The sequence below is a fragment of the Crinia signifera genome, chromosome 19, assembly GCF_055691185.1.
Source record: "Crinia signifera chromosome 19, ASM5569118v1, whole genome shotgun sequence".
NCBI lineage: Eukaryota > Metazoa > Chordata > Amphibia > Anura > Myobatrachidae > Crinia > Crinia signifera.
The window spans coordinates 102,551,257-102,566,661 of NC_139226.1; the positions used below are offsets into that span (position 1 = coordinate 102,551,257).

Consider the following 15,405-nt stretch of genomic DNA (forward strand, 5'->3'; position numbering starts at 1 on the left):
AAAATCCTCCAGCCACACCCTATCCCTCTCTGAGATGCCATGATTAAAAGCCTCCAGTCACACCCTATCCTTATGTCCTCTCTGAGATCTCATGATGACCATCTTCCAGTCACACCTTATCCTTTCTTCATCTCTGAGATCTCTTGATGACCATCCTCCAGTCACACCTTATCCTTTCTTCCTCTCTGAGATGCCATGATTACCAGCATTTCATGGGCAAGACCTTTGTGTCCCCTTGTCCCAATGCTTCTAGAGAGACATCTTTCTCTATGCAGCAGTTGTTTATTTTATGCTCCACAATAGTATCCTAGTTCATTTTCTGACCCATCGTAATGCCTTGGTTAATGTTATGCCCCATAGTAGTGCCTCAATTCACATTATGACATACAGTTTCCCCAGTTTATATTGTGCAACATTACAGTGTCCCCACTTCATATTGTACCGCATTACAATGCCCTTGGTTCATGTTATGCCACATTACAGTATCCTAGTTTATATTGTGCTATATTACAATGCACCAATTCATATTGTGCCAAATTAGTCCCCATAGTTTGTATTATGCCACATTAGTGCCCCCACTTCATATCGTACCATATAACAGTGCCCTAGTTCATATTATGCCACACTATAGTGCCTCCAGTTCATACTGTGCCAGGTTACAATGTTCCAGTTCACATAATATTATATTATAATGCCCACTAGTTCATTTTATACCACATTACAACAAATGTAACTAGATATATTGTTTTCCTCAAAGTCTGTAAGGGCCCTATGTACCACCCAATGGTGAGTATTGTATATAACACATGTAACTGTGACAGGCAGTGTGAGACAGATGCTCTCTACCTGGACTTCACTCTTAATATAAGATTGGCGTCACCGGTGTTGAACTATTTAATCGATAAGAAAGGTGTTTGAACACATTTTATGGCAATCATAACTTATGAAGGAAGCCCATTGTGTCCCTCCTGGAATGGTCCATTGTGGGATGAATAGATTATGCATATTAAATTTAAACCAATTTAACCCCTTCCTGACATATGACGTACATGTACGTCATATGACGGTTGCGGGGGAATCAAGCCAGCTCACGGAGTGAGCTGGCTTGAAAGAGAGCAGGTAATGGCTGTATATTACAGCCAGGTACCTGCTCTCACGGCCACGAGCGGCGAGTTCGCCGATCGTGGCCGTTTAACCCTTTAAGCACCGCGGGCAAAGCGCCCGCAGTGCTTAAATAGCTGATCGGAGGGGGGGCGCCCCCCTCCGGCGCCGATCGGGGCCCCCGCGGCGAGATCGGAGGGTGCCGATCGGTTGCCATGGCAGCCAGGGGTCTAATGTAGACCCCTGTGCTGGCCATGTAAGCATTCCTATTACATCCTGCCTGAGGCAGGATGTAATAGGAAGTGCTGAAAATCACTATGTTCAGCCATAGAGCTCTATGGCTGAACCTAGTACAGGCGATCGCGCTCCCTAGTGGTCAAGTACACTAGGGGGCCTTGTAGTAAAAGTAAAAAAAAAAAAAAGTTAAAAAATAAAAAAAAAATAAAAAAATATTAAAAGTTCAAATCACCCCCCTTTCCCCATTTCACAAATAAAAATAAATAAAAAATAAAAAAATAAACATATTTGGTATCGCCGCGTTCCTAAAAGTCCGATCTATTAAAATATAACATTAGTTATCCCGCACGGTTAAAGGCGTAAACGAAAAAAATTCCCAACGCCAAAACTAAGTTTTTTGGTCGCATCGCCTACCCAAAAAAATGTAACTAAAAGAGATCAGAAAGTTGCACATATCCCATAATGGTATTAATTAAAAAGTACACTTCAGCCCGCAAAAAATGAGCCCTCACACAGGTCCGTAGGTGGAAAAATAAAAAAGTTATAAGCCGCAGAACATGGCGACGCAACGCAAATTAGAAAAACCGTAAAATTTTCTATTTTTTTTTTAGTGGTAAAACGTAACGAAAACTATATAAGTTTGGTATCACCGGAATCGTAACGACCCATAGAATAAAGATAACCCATCATTTTAAACGAACTATGAACTCCAAAAAAAACGTAACCAGCGCAAAATTGTGGAATTGCATTTTTTTTCCTTTTTACCCCACATTGAATTATTTCCTGATTCCCCAGAATATTATACGGTATAGTAAATGGTACCATTAAAAAGTACAACTTGTCCCGCAAAAAAAAGCCCTCATGTGTCTATATAGCCGGAAAATTAAAAAAGTTACGCTTATTTGAACGCGAGGAGGAAAAAAAAAAGAAAAGTTAACAAAAAACGCCCGGTCGGGAAGGGGTTAAACTCATAATGCCCAGGCACCCAGGTGGGGAGGAGGAAAAGCTGGGATCCCTGTGTCACTTACAAGCTCTCTTTCCCCTACTATCTCTCCTCTGGTCAGGAAACACCACTGGTTGCTCATGAAATCTGATACTCCTATATCTCTGCCTGCATACTGTCCTGTCCACATTCTGTCTGACTACTTCTGCTGCTGCATAAAAGGGACAGCTAGTGATGTCAGTGCACTCTGGCCAGGGGGCCCCCTGACAAAGTGTGGCCCAGGCCGGGTACAGTATGCCCTACACCCCCCTTAATCTTTAGTAACCTCACCTTTCCATCCCTTGAAACTAGAGATGTGCAGGTCCGGATTTACCTGGATCTCAAAACGGGATCTTATTGGCTGTATGGCTGTCACATGTTTTGGAGCCAAAACATGTGACAGCCGATAGCCAATAAGAACCCATTTGAGATCCGGGTAAATCTGGACCTGCAAATCTTTACTTGAAACTCTAAAAATATTGTCCAACAAAATAAAATCCAATGTTTGCATGTTTGTGTAACACGAGGCGACACTTGTGTATACAGTATAACGCGTATAGTTCTCAGTGTCTCAATGCACCCAACTTGTATCTTGCCAATACCATTTTGAACCCATGGCGACTCCCCTTATTAAAGCAAAGGGCACATTTACACAGAGGCACATTACGTCACAATACAGCATTTAGACAGCTTTGGGCTTACAGTAGGTAACCGACACTTGATGAGCAGCATGTGAATCCTTTCTATCCCTGCTGCTTCTCCAGAGCACTTTATAGACAAAGTAGCAAGTGCTTATCTCTTCAATCAAGACTGATTCGGCCATCATTCTTTACATACACAGCCAGTCTCAGCAGCAGAAACACTAACACTCTCCGGGCTTTCTCAGACCTCTCAGTCTTTGTTGATTCCACAAAAGATTTCAAGATGACCTACAGATATTTTCTTATTCCATTAGGTTCTAAAAAGGGGAATTGGCCTCTTTCAGGACCATTGTGCATTGATTTTTCAAGGTGATCCAAACAGCCTATTGTTTAAAAGGAAAGAACATTCCTAGAGGGATGTGATACATAGAAGTGAAATAAAAGGTCTGAGAATGACTGTAGCGGACAATGGAACCAGCTAATAAGTAAGATCCATTTCTATTTATTATTTGAAACACAGTAAAAAGCGTCCGGGCCCCGAGAGGGAGACATTTAATGAACTACTAATGACCAGAGTAAAAGCTTTATTTATACACAAAAACAAATACACACATACACACACACACACACACACACAAAATATATATATATATGTATATATATATCCTGGATTAGGTCAGCACACACATATAGAAATTCTTGCATACGCCTGGGGTCGCACATCAGTGGTACCTTGTCGGGGCCACACATATATCTTCAATTGAAAAAACGGCACTCACCAGGGCTTTTAGATTTTCAAAGGCAAATAGCTGGATTTTATTCCATAAAAGGAGACAGCATCTTCAAGCAAGGGTCAGGTCGACGTTTCGACCACGGAACGTGGCCTTACTCATGACCTCCTTGTACAGGACAAGACAGATAAATCCCTATCAACAGGCACCAGTATTTAAGGACCAAATAGTCCCACCCACTAATTAACTACTTACTATTGTTCAACCTCTAATAAAACCTTTACACATCACATGTATAACGCCAGAAGTAAGTGACATGTGAACAAACACATCGCGCTAGTCAGAAAAGTACTTACATTTAAATATAGGCAGCACGCTGCTCCGTTACTCCGGTTATCAGCACACCTCATTCGGCGTGCGTTCCAGCTGGCCGGAAGTAGCGCTTCCATGCGTGTCACCGCTACGGAACTTCCGCATTGGTTCACACGTCAGCTTGCGCTCCACACAACACAACTGTGGAGCGCACGGCCATACTTAACAGCGCTCAGTACAATACAGCAGCCTTCACATCGTCACCAAGCGTTCCACACTCTCACTGTGGAACGCACGGCCATTACAACAGCGCATTAAACCCGGCGACATATCACCTCACTGGCTTTTATACATATGGTATTATATTCTATACAGTTTAACCTTAGTTTAGCAGCACTAAAGAAGCCTCAACACTGGTACCTGTTGTAACATTAAAAACATAGAAAAAACATATCAATATACATACACCCTCAGTCCCTCATCGATGGCACCGCCCCCCAAAAACACTATAAGTGATTATTGAGAATCAGCGCCACCGAGTCAAACCAAAGGTGACATACATCTATAGCAGGCCTCCAACACTAAACTACCAAAAAAGTTGAAAAAAATGTGAAAAAAATGTGAAAAAAATGTGAAAAAATATGAAAAAAAATTTTTCCTGAAAATTTTCCAGAAAAATCTCTTATAACTTTGTAGCCACAGTTATACCGATGATTCAGGCAGACATCTCATCTCAAAAATAGGTTTCTTTAAGAGGCTTCATGATGGCTCATTTTAGAGGAAGATGCCCAAATGGTTATACTCATTAAGCCCTTTAGGGGCAACAGTGTCCAGTTCATGAATCCAGCGAGACTCCCTCTTCAGTAAAAGTAGGTCCCTGTCACCACCCCGGCGCAGTGGGGGTACCCAGTCGATCATCATATACTTTAACATCGACAATTGGTGTCCCTTCGAGACAAAATGTGCAGCAACCGGCTTATCAGTTTTCCCTTTCTCATAGGCTAGACGTATGTCGGAGCGGTGCTGTGTCATCCTTTCTCTGAAGGTTCTCCTCGTCTTCCCGACATACATCAGGCTGCAGGGACATAGAAGGATATACACCACAAAATCTAGCTGGCAGTGAAGTCTATACCGCAACTGGATCCTCCTTCCTGTCTGCGGGTGTGGAAATGATCCACCAACCATCAAAGACCTGCACGTGGTGCACCCGAGACATCGGTAGCACCCGTTCTTACGTGCAAGCCAATTTTTATCTCCACCAGCCTTGACATCATCCATACTGGCATTAGTGCGGTACAGCAGATCTTTAAGATTAGACCCTCTCCTTATGCCTAACAAAGGCGGTCCATTTCTGGCCTTGCTGAGATCCGGGTCGGTCTTTAATATCTCCCATTTCTTTCTGATGGAGCGCTGTGCCGTACGCAATCTTGTGTCACACTTGACACTAAACAAAAGTCTATTGGTCTCCTGCTGTTTCACTTTTGCAGTCTCCTTAGTAAATAGAGACTGTGCCCTGGTGAGGCATTTGTTAATTGCACCCATCTTATAGCCACGTTCTCTGAATCTCTGTTTTACCTCCTCAATCTGTATAGCCGCCAGGTCCCCTTCCGAGTTATTCCTTAGGACTCGCATAAACTGCGACACTGGCAGACTATTCTTAAGCGGCTCAGGGTGGTGACTCGTCACCGACAAGAGGGTGTTCCTGTCTGTTGTCTTACGGAACAGTGTATGGGCAAGCCTCTTGTCCTTCTTGAAAACAAGCACGTCCAAGAAACTCATCTGTTGTGGGTCAATTACGGCTGTAAATCTCACCGGGTTGTTGAGTGAATTGAGACTCTCAACCATAGTTAAAAAAGATTGCTCGCTACTCTGCCAAATAATAAAAATGTCGTCGATAAATCTGCGATAATATCGAATATGGGGCCCGAACACTGGCATAATCTGGGTGCGCTCATAATCATCCATGAAGATATTCGCGTACCCAGGTGCCAGGTTCGAGCCCATCGCAGTCCCAGACCGCTGAAAAAAGAACTCTCTATCGTACATGAAATGGTTCTGTTCTAATACAATTGATATTCAATTTATCGAGTCACCAATTGACCACTGCTGAAACATCTTTACTCTCGAAGGGCCTCAGCTTCGTACCCACTTGTAAGTTTGATAGTTTTGATTGGTCTGTTGACCATTACAAAATGGGTAGGAAGCTGAGACTCAATGAGTTTTTCTCTAAGGATAAAGACAGGGATATGTTCAATAGTGTACAGGTTGAGAATGTGAGGACAAAATTTAAATCTCCCAGCACTTTTGACCCTACATCAAATAATCCTAGCATTAAAACTTTTTTAAGGTTGGTCAATGAGGATGTGAATGCTGTTAGTGACAAAATATCATTTGATTCCCAGGAATGCATTGCGCGAGTGTGCGCGCGCACCGGTGACGTCACCGGCGCGCGCACACACTCGCGCAATGCATTCCTGGTACCGCTGGAGAGCCTGGAGAAGATGCCGGAGGCCTGCTGTGGACGCCCGGGGACTTGGTAAGTATGAAAAGAGGGTTAGGGGGGGTAAAAAAAAAAAAAAATCCGAATTATTCCAAAAACCACGGTTTTTGGAATAATTCGGATACGGGATGCACGGATACGGGATACTCAACCTGTATATAGAGAGAGAGAAAGTCACAGGGGAAGGCACTCCCAATCACAAGGATATCTGGCTCCGGTGCCAGTGCAAATGGCCACAAACGGCCTGTAATGCAGCGGAAGATAATGCACGCACCCACGGAGACTAAGTAAACTTCAGAGACTCTGTAGTGATCAAACGTTTTCGATGCTTTATTGCATCTTCATCAGGATTTCTAAGTTAATGTCTTAGTTAGGTGGAGTATACTATTAAACCTGACTAAGACTAAAGAAATCATCATTGATTTCAGACGAGGCAGGAAGTCAGAACTAGAGCCCCTTCAGATTAATAAATTGGTAGTAGAGAGGGTTACGGATTTTGAGTTATTGGGAGTAACTGTCTCTCAAAACCTTACTTGGTCTGCCAATATTGTTTCGATGGTTAAGAAGATTCACCAACGTCCGTTTTTTCTGAGGAAGCTTAAAGTGGCTGGGTTTTCTCAGCAAAACTTGATTAGGTTCTATAGAGGTGTTATTGAAAGTATTATTTCATATTGCATTGTGGTATGGTTTGGTAATAGCACAAAAAAAGACCTAATTAAATTAGACAGGGTGATTAATTCTGCTGCAGCTATTATTGGTTGTGATCTGCCCTCTACTGAAGAGAATCTTTGTTCAAAACTGCCGGCGTAAGAGAGATAGTATTATGCATGATCCTCATCATCCTTATCATTATATGTTTTAATTTTTACCATCAAAAAAAAGGTTAAGGCTTGCTAAGTTAAGAACCGCACGCATGAGAAATAGTTTCTTTCCCTTGGCAATTACTGATTTTAATCAAGATTGTTAATTGTGTCTTTCTATGTCTCGGATTGAAATTTCGTTGTTGTTCAATTTTGTATTGTGATGACAATGGCAATAAACTGTTATATTATATTATATTATATTATATATATAATATGAAAAAGAAATAGAGGATGCAAAAAACATAAGCATATAATAGAGAATACGTTACTGCTATAAAAAGCTCACATACACTTAAGTTTTAAAGGAAGAACAAGACAGTTCTATCACCAGCATCTGTGCGGCGGTATACAGCAGCAGGATTTCACCACGGTTTGAAGACCAGACCAGACAGATCTCCGGCGTCACTGGAGACACGCCATCAACGCGTTTCATCACGTGGGGACTTTGTCACGAAGTTAAGTGTATGTGAGCTTTTTATATCAGTAAAGTATTCTCTATTATATGCTTATGTTTTGCGCCTCCTCCATTTCTTTTTCATGTGAATCTGCACGGAGGCTGGAGATAGCCTATCCATTGGAGAAGAGGCTGCGTCACACTTAAAAGGCAGGGTTAGATCATTGTAGGAACTAACATAGATAATACAGTGGGTGGCACTGTAGAACTTGGACTGTATGCTAATGGACCATTTAATTTGGAGTTTTGTTCTAAAATCAAAATCACGGACACTGGTTCCATTACCGTTTTATTTATAGTCCAAGTCCTATAGTGCCACCCTCCGACTTTGTAAAATAGCTAGATAGTTAGAGATAGATAACAAATCAGGCAATTGGCCCCTAACTGTCAAGTTACAGACTGGGTTTGAGACAATGACATTTAGGGGCTGCGTTATCACCTTCCACTTTATCACTTCACTAGGTTTAATAAATGTGCTTACCTTTGATTACAAATAGTGCATAATATTTTTTGTGGAAAATATTAAATAATAAGGATTATTACATTTAAGATGGAATTGGTCTGAAAAAAATCTCTAAAATTTACCATCTAATTGAAATTATTTTTTTCTAGTGAATGATGATGCCATAATTTTAATTTGAGACCTTAGGGCTCCAGTGTCTTAAGTACCCTGGTCCCCCTTAAACTCAGTATGAATGCACATTGTTTATGTATTGATTTCCCTAGGGAATTCATTGCCATGCTGAACAGGCTAGGGTTTGTCCTACTATGACGGGGGGACTCCATACTGGGGGTTTCCAGGTTTTTGTGCTAGATTCAATTAATGCTGTGATTACAGAGCACTTAAAGATCAGGATGGTTGGCATCCACGAACTTGCACCCCCCCCCCCCCCCACTGCCAGATAGGGCCAATCAGTGTGTGGTAGGCCTGGGCATAACGTTAGTGGGTGCAAGGGATGCCACTACTACGGGGCACAGAGGCTTAGGGGGCCTGACACCAAGTTAGAAAGTTGCATACCAATTTCCCAGATTTGCCTGCTAACCAGCTCTGATTCCATTGCCCAGCCTGTAGCAATGTAGGGCCCTGTAATGTGTCATGTATTCTGATCAGGTCCTGGACGGGATCCCGACAGTCGGGATTCCAACAGGCATTCACCCGACGTCGGGATTCCGACTGTCAAAACACAGACAACCGGGTTCCCGACGGCCATCGGCTATTTTCCCTCGTGGGGGTCCATGACCCCCATAGAGGGAGAATAGAATAGATGGCTCGCATAGCGAGTCACCGTGCCTGCAGCATGATGAGCGCAGCGTGGCAAAGTGAGGGCAGTGAGCCCGCAAGGGGCTTTGTTGCGCTCGCCATGCTGTCTGGGTCCGGCCAGTCGGGATCCCGACGTCGGGATAATGACTGTCGGGATCCCGACTGTCGGACCCCTATACCACACCCTTTTGATCTGGTCAATGTAATGTAGAGAGCACTAAAATGTTACATAATAAGAACATAATAAGAACCGGTGCACTTTAATGTGGCACGACATGAAATGGAGGAAATAAAGTGTGGCATAATATAAACTGGGGGCACTGTAACATGGCATTATTTCACTGGAGGATTCTCTGTGGTAGAGTATAAATAGGGAGCACAGTAATGTGGCATAATATAACTGAGAACACTGGGAACTTTGATGGTTCATGAAATAAAGTAGGGTTCATGAAATAAAGTAGGGCACTACTATGGGTCATAATATTAACTCAGGCAAAACTATGCTTCAGTAAATGAACTAGGGCACAATTATGGGGCCCCTCTCCCAATCCGCCTCTAAAGCATTGAGACAGTGGTTCCTTCAATATGCTGCTATAGGCCCCACAAAGTTCTGGTTACGCCACATTGGGCAAACAGTTTGGTAAAAATATTATATACGAATTTCGAGATACCTAAAAAAAGCTACAGTAGTGCAGGTAGGTGCTTACAAGGCTGAGACTGGAGGGAGGCATGTACTGTTGCCCATTTCAACCATTCAGATTATATCTACCATTCTTTTAAATATCTGACAAGTTGCTATGGGCAACAACATCACTTGCCTGTGCTAGTAAATTTACCAGGTGAAATTACCTACTCTGAGATCCATGGGAAACTAGACAACAAACTTACATTGGTACTCACAATTTTACAGGAGTATTTTTCAGAGTCGCACAAAGACACCGCACAGTGCAGGTGAACTTCATCATAATCCCCTATGAATTTAAAAACGGTCACGTGAAAACGACATGTTAGAGAGATCCCATTCTCCTCGATCCCAATGGTGTTGTCTTTGATGTTCGGACATCTACAGCAGTTAGGAAAAATGTAGAAAGCAATTTATTAACGTATACAATGAGTGCAATCATACACACAGAGAGTTTGTAAATGCAATGGGAGTACGTTTTTTTTAATGGCGATAATATTAAACTGTTGGTAGTCAATGCAGTCTTTAGGATTGCTAAACATAGAAGCACCCAAACAGGTTCTAGATCTGTTCCCAAAGACTCTGAGGCAAGAGTTCTCAGTTCATTCATTAGAACTTACTGTAACTTGGCTAACCAACCAGAACATTCTCAGTAGAAGGCTCACGTGCATGTAAGCAGACCATGGGGCCATTCAGTTAGCGGAGATGGATGTGAGGTGACTGTGGTCCAGTTGATTCTCCACCACTTCACTGCCACCAACATCGAACATCTTCCATGCCGAAGATGTAGCTTCACATTGGGAACTGAATTTGTATTTATTACCAGGTATTTATATACAGGTAGCGCACAGTGCTTTACTCACATCAATCCCTGCCCCAGTGGAGCTTACAATCTATATTCCCTATCACATGTACATGCACACACAGACATTCTAGGGTTAATGTTGTTGGGAGCCAATTAATCTGCTGGTATATTTTTGGATTGTGAGAGAAAAGCACCAGGAGAATATACAAATTGCGCAGTTAGGGCCATAGCACCTTATTCTGGTTGATTTGCAGATGCTGCCCTGTGATGGAATACTCGGAACGAAGAGGACTTGATCTATGCCGGAGGACCCCCATGAATATGATTGCCTTCCACAGGTACCCTAATTGGATTTCTTCAGGAGCAGCGGATGGATGGAGGGAGACCTATCTATGTGTCAAGATAGGTAAGTATCTGTGTGAAAGGGCTATGCTTGTAATAAAGTGTTATTTTTCTAGTGTGTGTGTGTATTTATTTAACTATTGGTTCTGCTGTGGAACTAAAAGTCCCAGCAAGCCCATTAATGGGCCGTATGCTGGGACTTGTGGTTCTCCAAGTCCCAGTATGAGGCCCAGGCTTGCTGGGACTCATAGTTTCACAGCAGAACCCAATATTTTTTTTTTCTATTTTTACACATTTATCAGCCTGGTGGCCACAGCCCAGGGCCACCGGGGACAGCCCCAGGCTTCAGTCTGGGTAGGTAATTTCTGGAGGGGGGACGACACCTGCCCAGGCTGATCGGTCAGAGGGTAATGCTTTGGCCACGGGACCTTATATAATAAGTGTCCCCCGGCTGTGGCATTATCCTGCTGGCTGGTTGGGCTTAGTGCTGGTTTACAAAATACGGTGGACACCTACTCATTTTGTCCCCCCGTATTTTGGGAACCAGGACCGGCCCTTGGACCTGGTGCTGGTTTTAAAAAATATGGGGAACCTCTACTTAAAATATTTCCTGATTTTGGTACTCTTTACCTAGCACGGCGCCCACGATTTTGATCGTGGGCATCGCAGGTAAAAAAATCGCGTGCATCCCGGCCATTGAATGCACTAAAAATCGGGTACGACGCGACCGACGCGATGCCCGCGATTTCCCATAGGGACCAATGTTAAATTTCTCAATTGACCCGATTTTACTGTTCAATGCCTCAATTGACACGATTTTTCCATAGGAAACAATGTTAAATGGCCCACAGAGGCCAAATAGGCACCCTGAAGTGTGAAATGGCCCCCACAATTGTTAACGCCACCCCACGATCAACGTCAACCCGAAGCGTGGCGAGCGCAGCGGTACGCATCTACGACCTTTTCATACCCCCACTATCCACATCGGCGTGGAGTTGAGAATAGAATAGTGTGGCGAGCGCAGCGAGCCACCGAGCCCGAAGCGTGGCGAGCGCACGCGGATACCTTCACAGGTAAACGCGTCCCTTCGCGGGCTTCACAGGTATCCTCGTCCCCTCGCGGGGCTCGCTGCGCTCGCCACGCTTCGGGCTCGGTGGCTCGCTGCACTCACCACACTATTCTATTCTCAACTCCACGCCGTCGTGGATAGTGGGGGTATGAAAAGGTCGTAGGACGCGTACCGCCGCCCCTCGTGGGCTCGCTGCGCTCGCCACGCTTCGGGTTCGTGTTGATCGTGGGGTAGGCATTGAACAGAAAAATCGGGTCAATTGAGAAATTTAACATTGGTCCCTATGGGAAATCGCGGGCATCGCGTCGGTCGCGTCGCACCCGATTTTTTAGTGCATTCAATGCCCGCGATGACCGCGATGGGCGCCGTGCTAGGTAAAGAGTACCCTGATTTTTTTTAAACCAGGACCGGCTCTTTGAGCCTGGAGCTGGTTACGGCCCTGGGGGTGAACCCAAGCCGTTTAAAAAAAAATATTTATTGACCTAATAAAAATGTATTATCTAAAAAAAATATATATATTTATTTTTTAATTTTTTTACACTGCAGCCTGCACGAATTCGTATCTAAATACGAATCCGTACGACATCGGAAAATACGAATCAGTCAAACACGACTGCTTTGTAAATTTCCCTCCGGAATACGAATTTGTAAATGCAATATGACACTGATAACAGTCAAACAGTTGAATTTTCAAATTCATATTCTCAGTAAATTTTGCCCACTGTGCGGGATGAAGTGGCGCTGCATGTAGCAAAGGCGGTCATTTGTCCTCAGTGTATTTAACAACTGTTTTCACTTTATTTAACCACTTAAGTGTAGTGTGTATTGAACTGTGGCGCTCTTTATTTGTACTCTATTTTTGTTATTTATTTAATGTTATGCCAAGTTTTGTCTCCCTGTATTGTTCCTTTGTACGGCACATTACATTATATTACAGCTTAAAAAAAAGTAGTGAGGACTCAATCAACATACATAGAGGCTTGAGGCCAATGATGGAGATGAGTATGCAGACAAAGATGGTCACTGAGTGTTTGAGTATAGGAGAGCTGTGAGTGAAATGTGAAGAGAAGAGGGCTTTGACAACAGGAGGTAAGAGGGCCCTACTCGGAGGAGCTTACAATCTAATAGGAAGGGGAGACAGACAGATTACAAAAGGTGCAAGCAAGTGGGTGGTGGTTAGATAGCAGGATGTAAACAGGCAAGGGGTCGGAGAACCAGCTGGTTTATGCAGTGAAAGGGTACGCTTTGATGAATAGGTGAGTTTTCAGTGTCCGTTTGAAGCTTTGCAAGGTCGGGGAGAGTCTAATGGAGCGAGGGAGTGCGTTCCACTGAAGGGGTGCAGCACGGGCAAAGTCCTGTACTCTAGCATGGGAAGCAGTGATCAGGGTGGAGGAGAGACGACAGTCGTCAGCCGACCGTAGAGGGCGGGAGGGTGTATGAATGGAGATGAGGTTAGAGATATATGGAGCAATGGAATTAGAGATGGCCCTGTATGTGAGTGTGAGGTGTTTGAAGAGGATTCTGTAGGGGAATGGGAGCCAGTGCAGATTTTGTTAAAGGGGAGTGGCAGAATTAGAGCGGCGGGAGAGGATGATAAGCCTGGCTGCAGAGTTAAGGACAGATTTATCATTGACTATATTTGCAGGTATATGAAATGCTTTCATTTATCTTATTCTGTCAAAAACCCAGACATTTCTTAGCGATTCCAAAATGTCTGTCATTGCCGGTGCTGTACCCCAGGTCTTGTACTCACCCTCCTTCTATGATGAAGTACCGGAGTTTGTCATTGCTGTCTCTCGATGGGGTTGCATAGCATTTGTTTAACGTTAAAATCAGGTGAGTAGAGTCTGCTCCCACTACAAAGACGCCGACAAAAAGCACGTCCCGGGTGGTGAGTACAACTTCTCCTTGCCGGTACGGGTGCTTGTAGGATGCATTCTTATACAGAGCCATCTTAGTGGTGAAGCTGCCCTCCTGGGTGGGGACGGTCAGATTGATTACACTGCAATTGTGAAGTACAACAGTTTATGCTCCGTGGAATTGGAAAGCGTCAGCAATCTAAAATACTTTTGGTTGCAGAACTGTACAAATGAAGCAATTAAAGTTTGAATTGTTTGGCACATTATAAAGGATGTCCCAATTTTAGGCACATTACTGTATAGATGCCTACAATGGGTTTTTCTAATATATAGCTCCCAACCTACTTTCCTCCTAGTTGCCAATGCTGTCTGGTTCAAGCCATAGGTTTCCATGGCAACTAGGTGAGACTTTAACCCTGATTCAGATCTGACTGTTGGGCTGCTTTCGTAGCCCAGTGATCAGTTAGCCGCCTCTAAATTTGGGGAAATCCATTTGCAATCACTCACCATCGAATGAGCCCCTGTGTACCATTTTAATTTATAGAGCTGCTGTACCAGCAACAAGTAAACAAAACAATGGGCGATTTTCAGTCCCAGACGCTATTTTTGCCGGCAAAAATAGCGGCAGTCGCCTATTCAATGCTGCCGTTTCTGACAGAATTGAAGGCAGTTTCCGACAAAACAGATCTGATTTTAAAACAAGTTGGAACGGTTTTATTGGAAATGGCCGCGGATTGTTGCATTCATAGACATTTTTCAACAATCCGTGCCCGTTTTCGCCAATCCTCTAACTTTCCGACACTCGACCGTCGGTACTTTGAATACCAACGGTCGAGTTGCAGTCGAGAGAAGCGAAAACACACTGGGATTCTGACTGTCGGAACCCCGGACTGAATACCCCAATGTGACAAAATGACATCAGACAGCTGATCGATTATTAAAGTGTCTACAAAGGAAATATAGTTTGGATGGACATCGGAATGCAATGGTTTGAAACATCAATGTTCTTTTATCATTTGATGGAAATGTTACAATATTTGCCATTGAATGTTTGGTAAACATCCAATGGTATTTTGATTATTACATTAGGTCCTGCCACCAGTCCCATCTGCTGTGGTCCATTCTGCAGAGGATCTGCACATGTGTAAATTAAAGAAATAGTTTCTTCAATAGAATTTTTTTAATTCAATGGTGGAAACCCAGCCATCATTTGATGTTGGTCTTCCAATGTTCATCCCTAAAATATAGCACATGGACATTAGACATTCACTGAAGATCGTCCGATGAGAAGTGACGATCAGCAAAGATCCATACACTAGAAGCCTGAAGCACACAGGATGGGTGGGGTCACCTGTCATATCTCCTTGCAGCTGGCACTGCCAGTGGAGGTCCGGGTTAGACGAGTTCCCCACTAGGCACAGGATGTAGGGTGGGGGGTTTGTGGTCAATTAGGTGGCTATGGTTTTGCCGTGGTGGTGGGGGGGCTACTAAAGTGGACCCTAATAAATAACAAAGTTTGTCCAAAAATAACGACTTATAGCAGGAAGAGATGGGTGCCGGACGGGG

General features: G+C 43.6%; 1 protein-coding gene across 1 annotated transcript in view; it reads right to left on the reverse strand.

Annotated features, from left to right (window-relative positions):
- The window catches only part of TECTA (tectorin alpha), a 124,706-nt gene that overhangs the window by 15,305 nt on the left and 93,996 nt on the right, over nucleotides 1-15,405 (reverse strand). The window contains exons 19-20 of the mRNA XM_083163049.1: nucleotides 13,734-13,982; nucleotides 9,983-10,145 (exon numbers count right to left, since the gene is read on the reverse strand). Of these exons, the coding sequence (XP_083019175.1) occupies nucleotides 9,983-10,145; nucleotides 13,734-13,982 (412 nt within the window). The remainder of the gene's footprint in view (nucleotides 1-9,982; nucleotides 10,146-13,733; nucleotides 13,983-15,405) is intronic.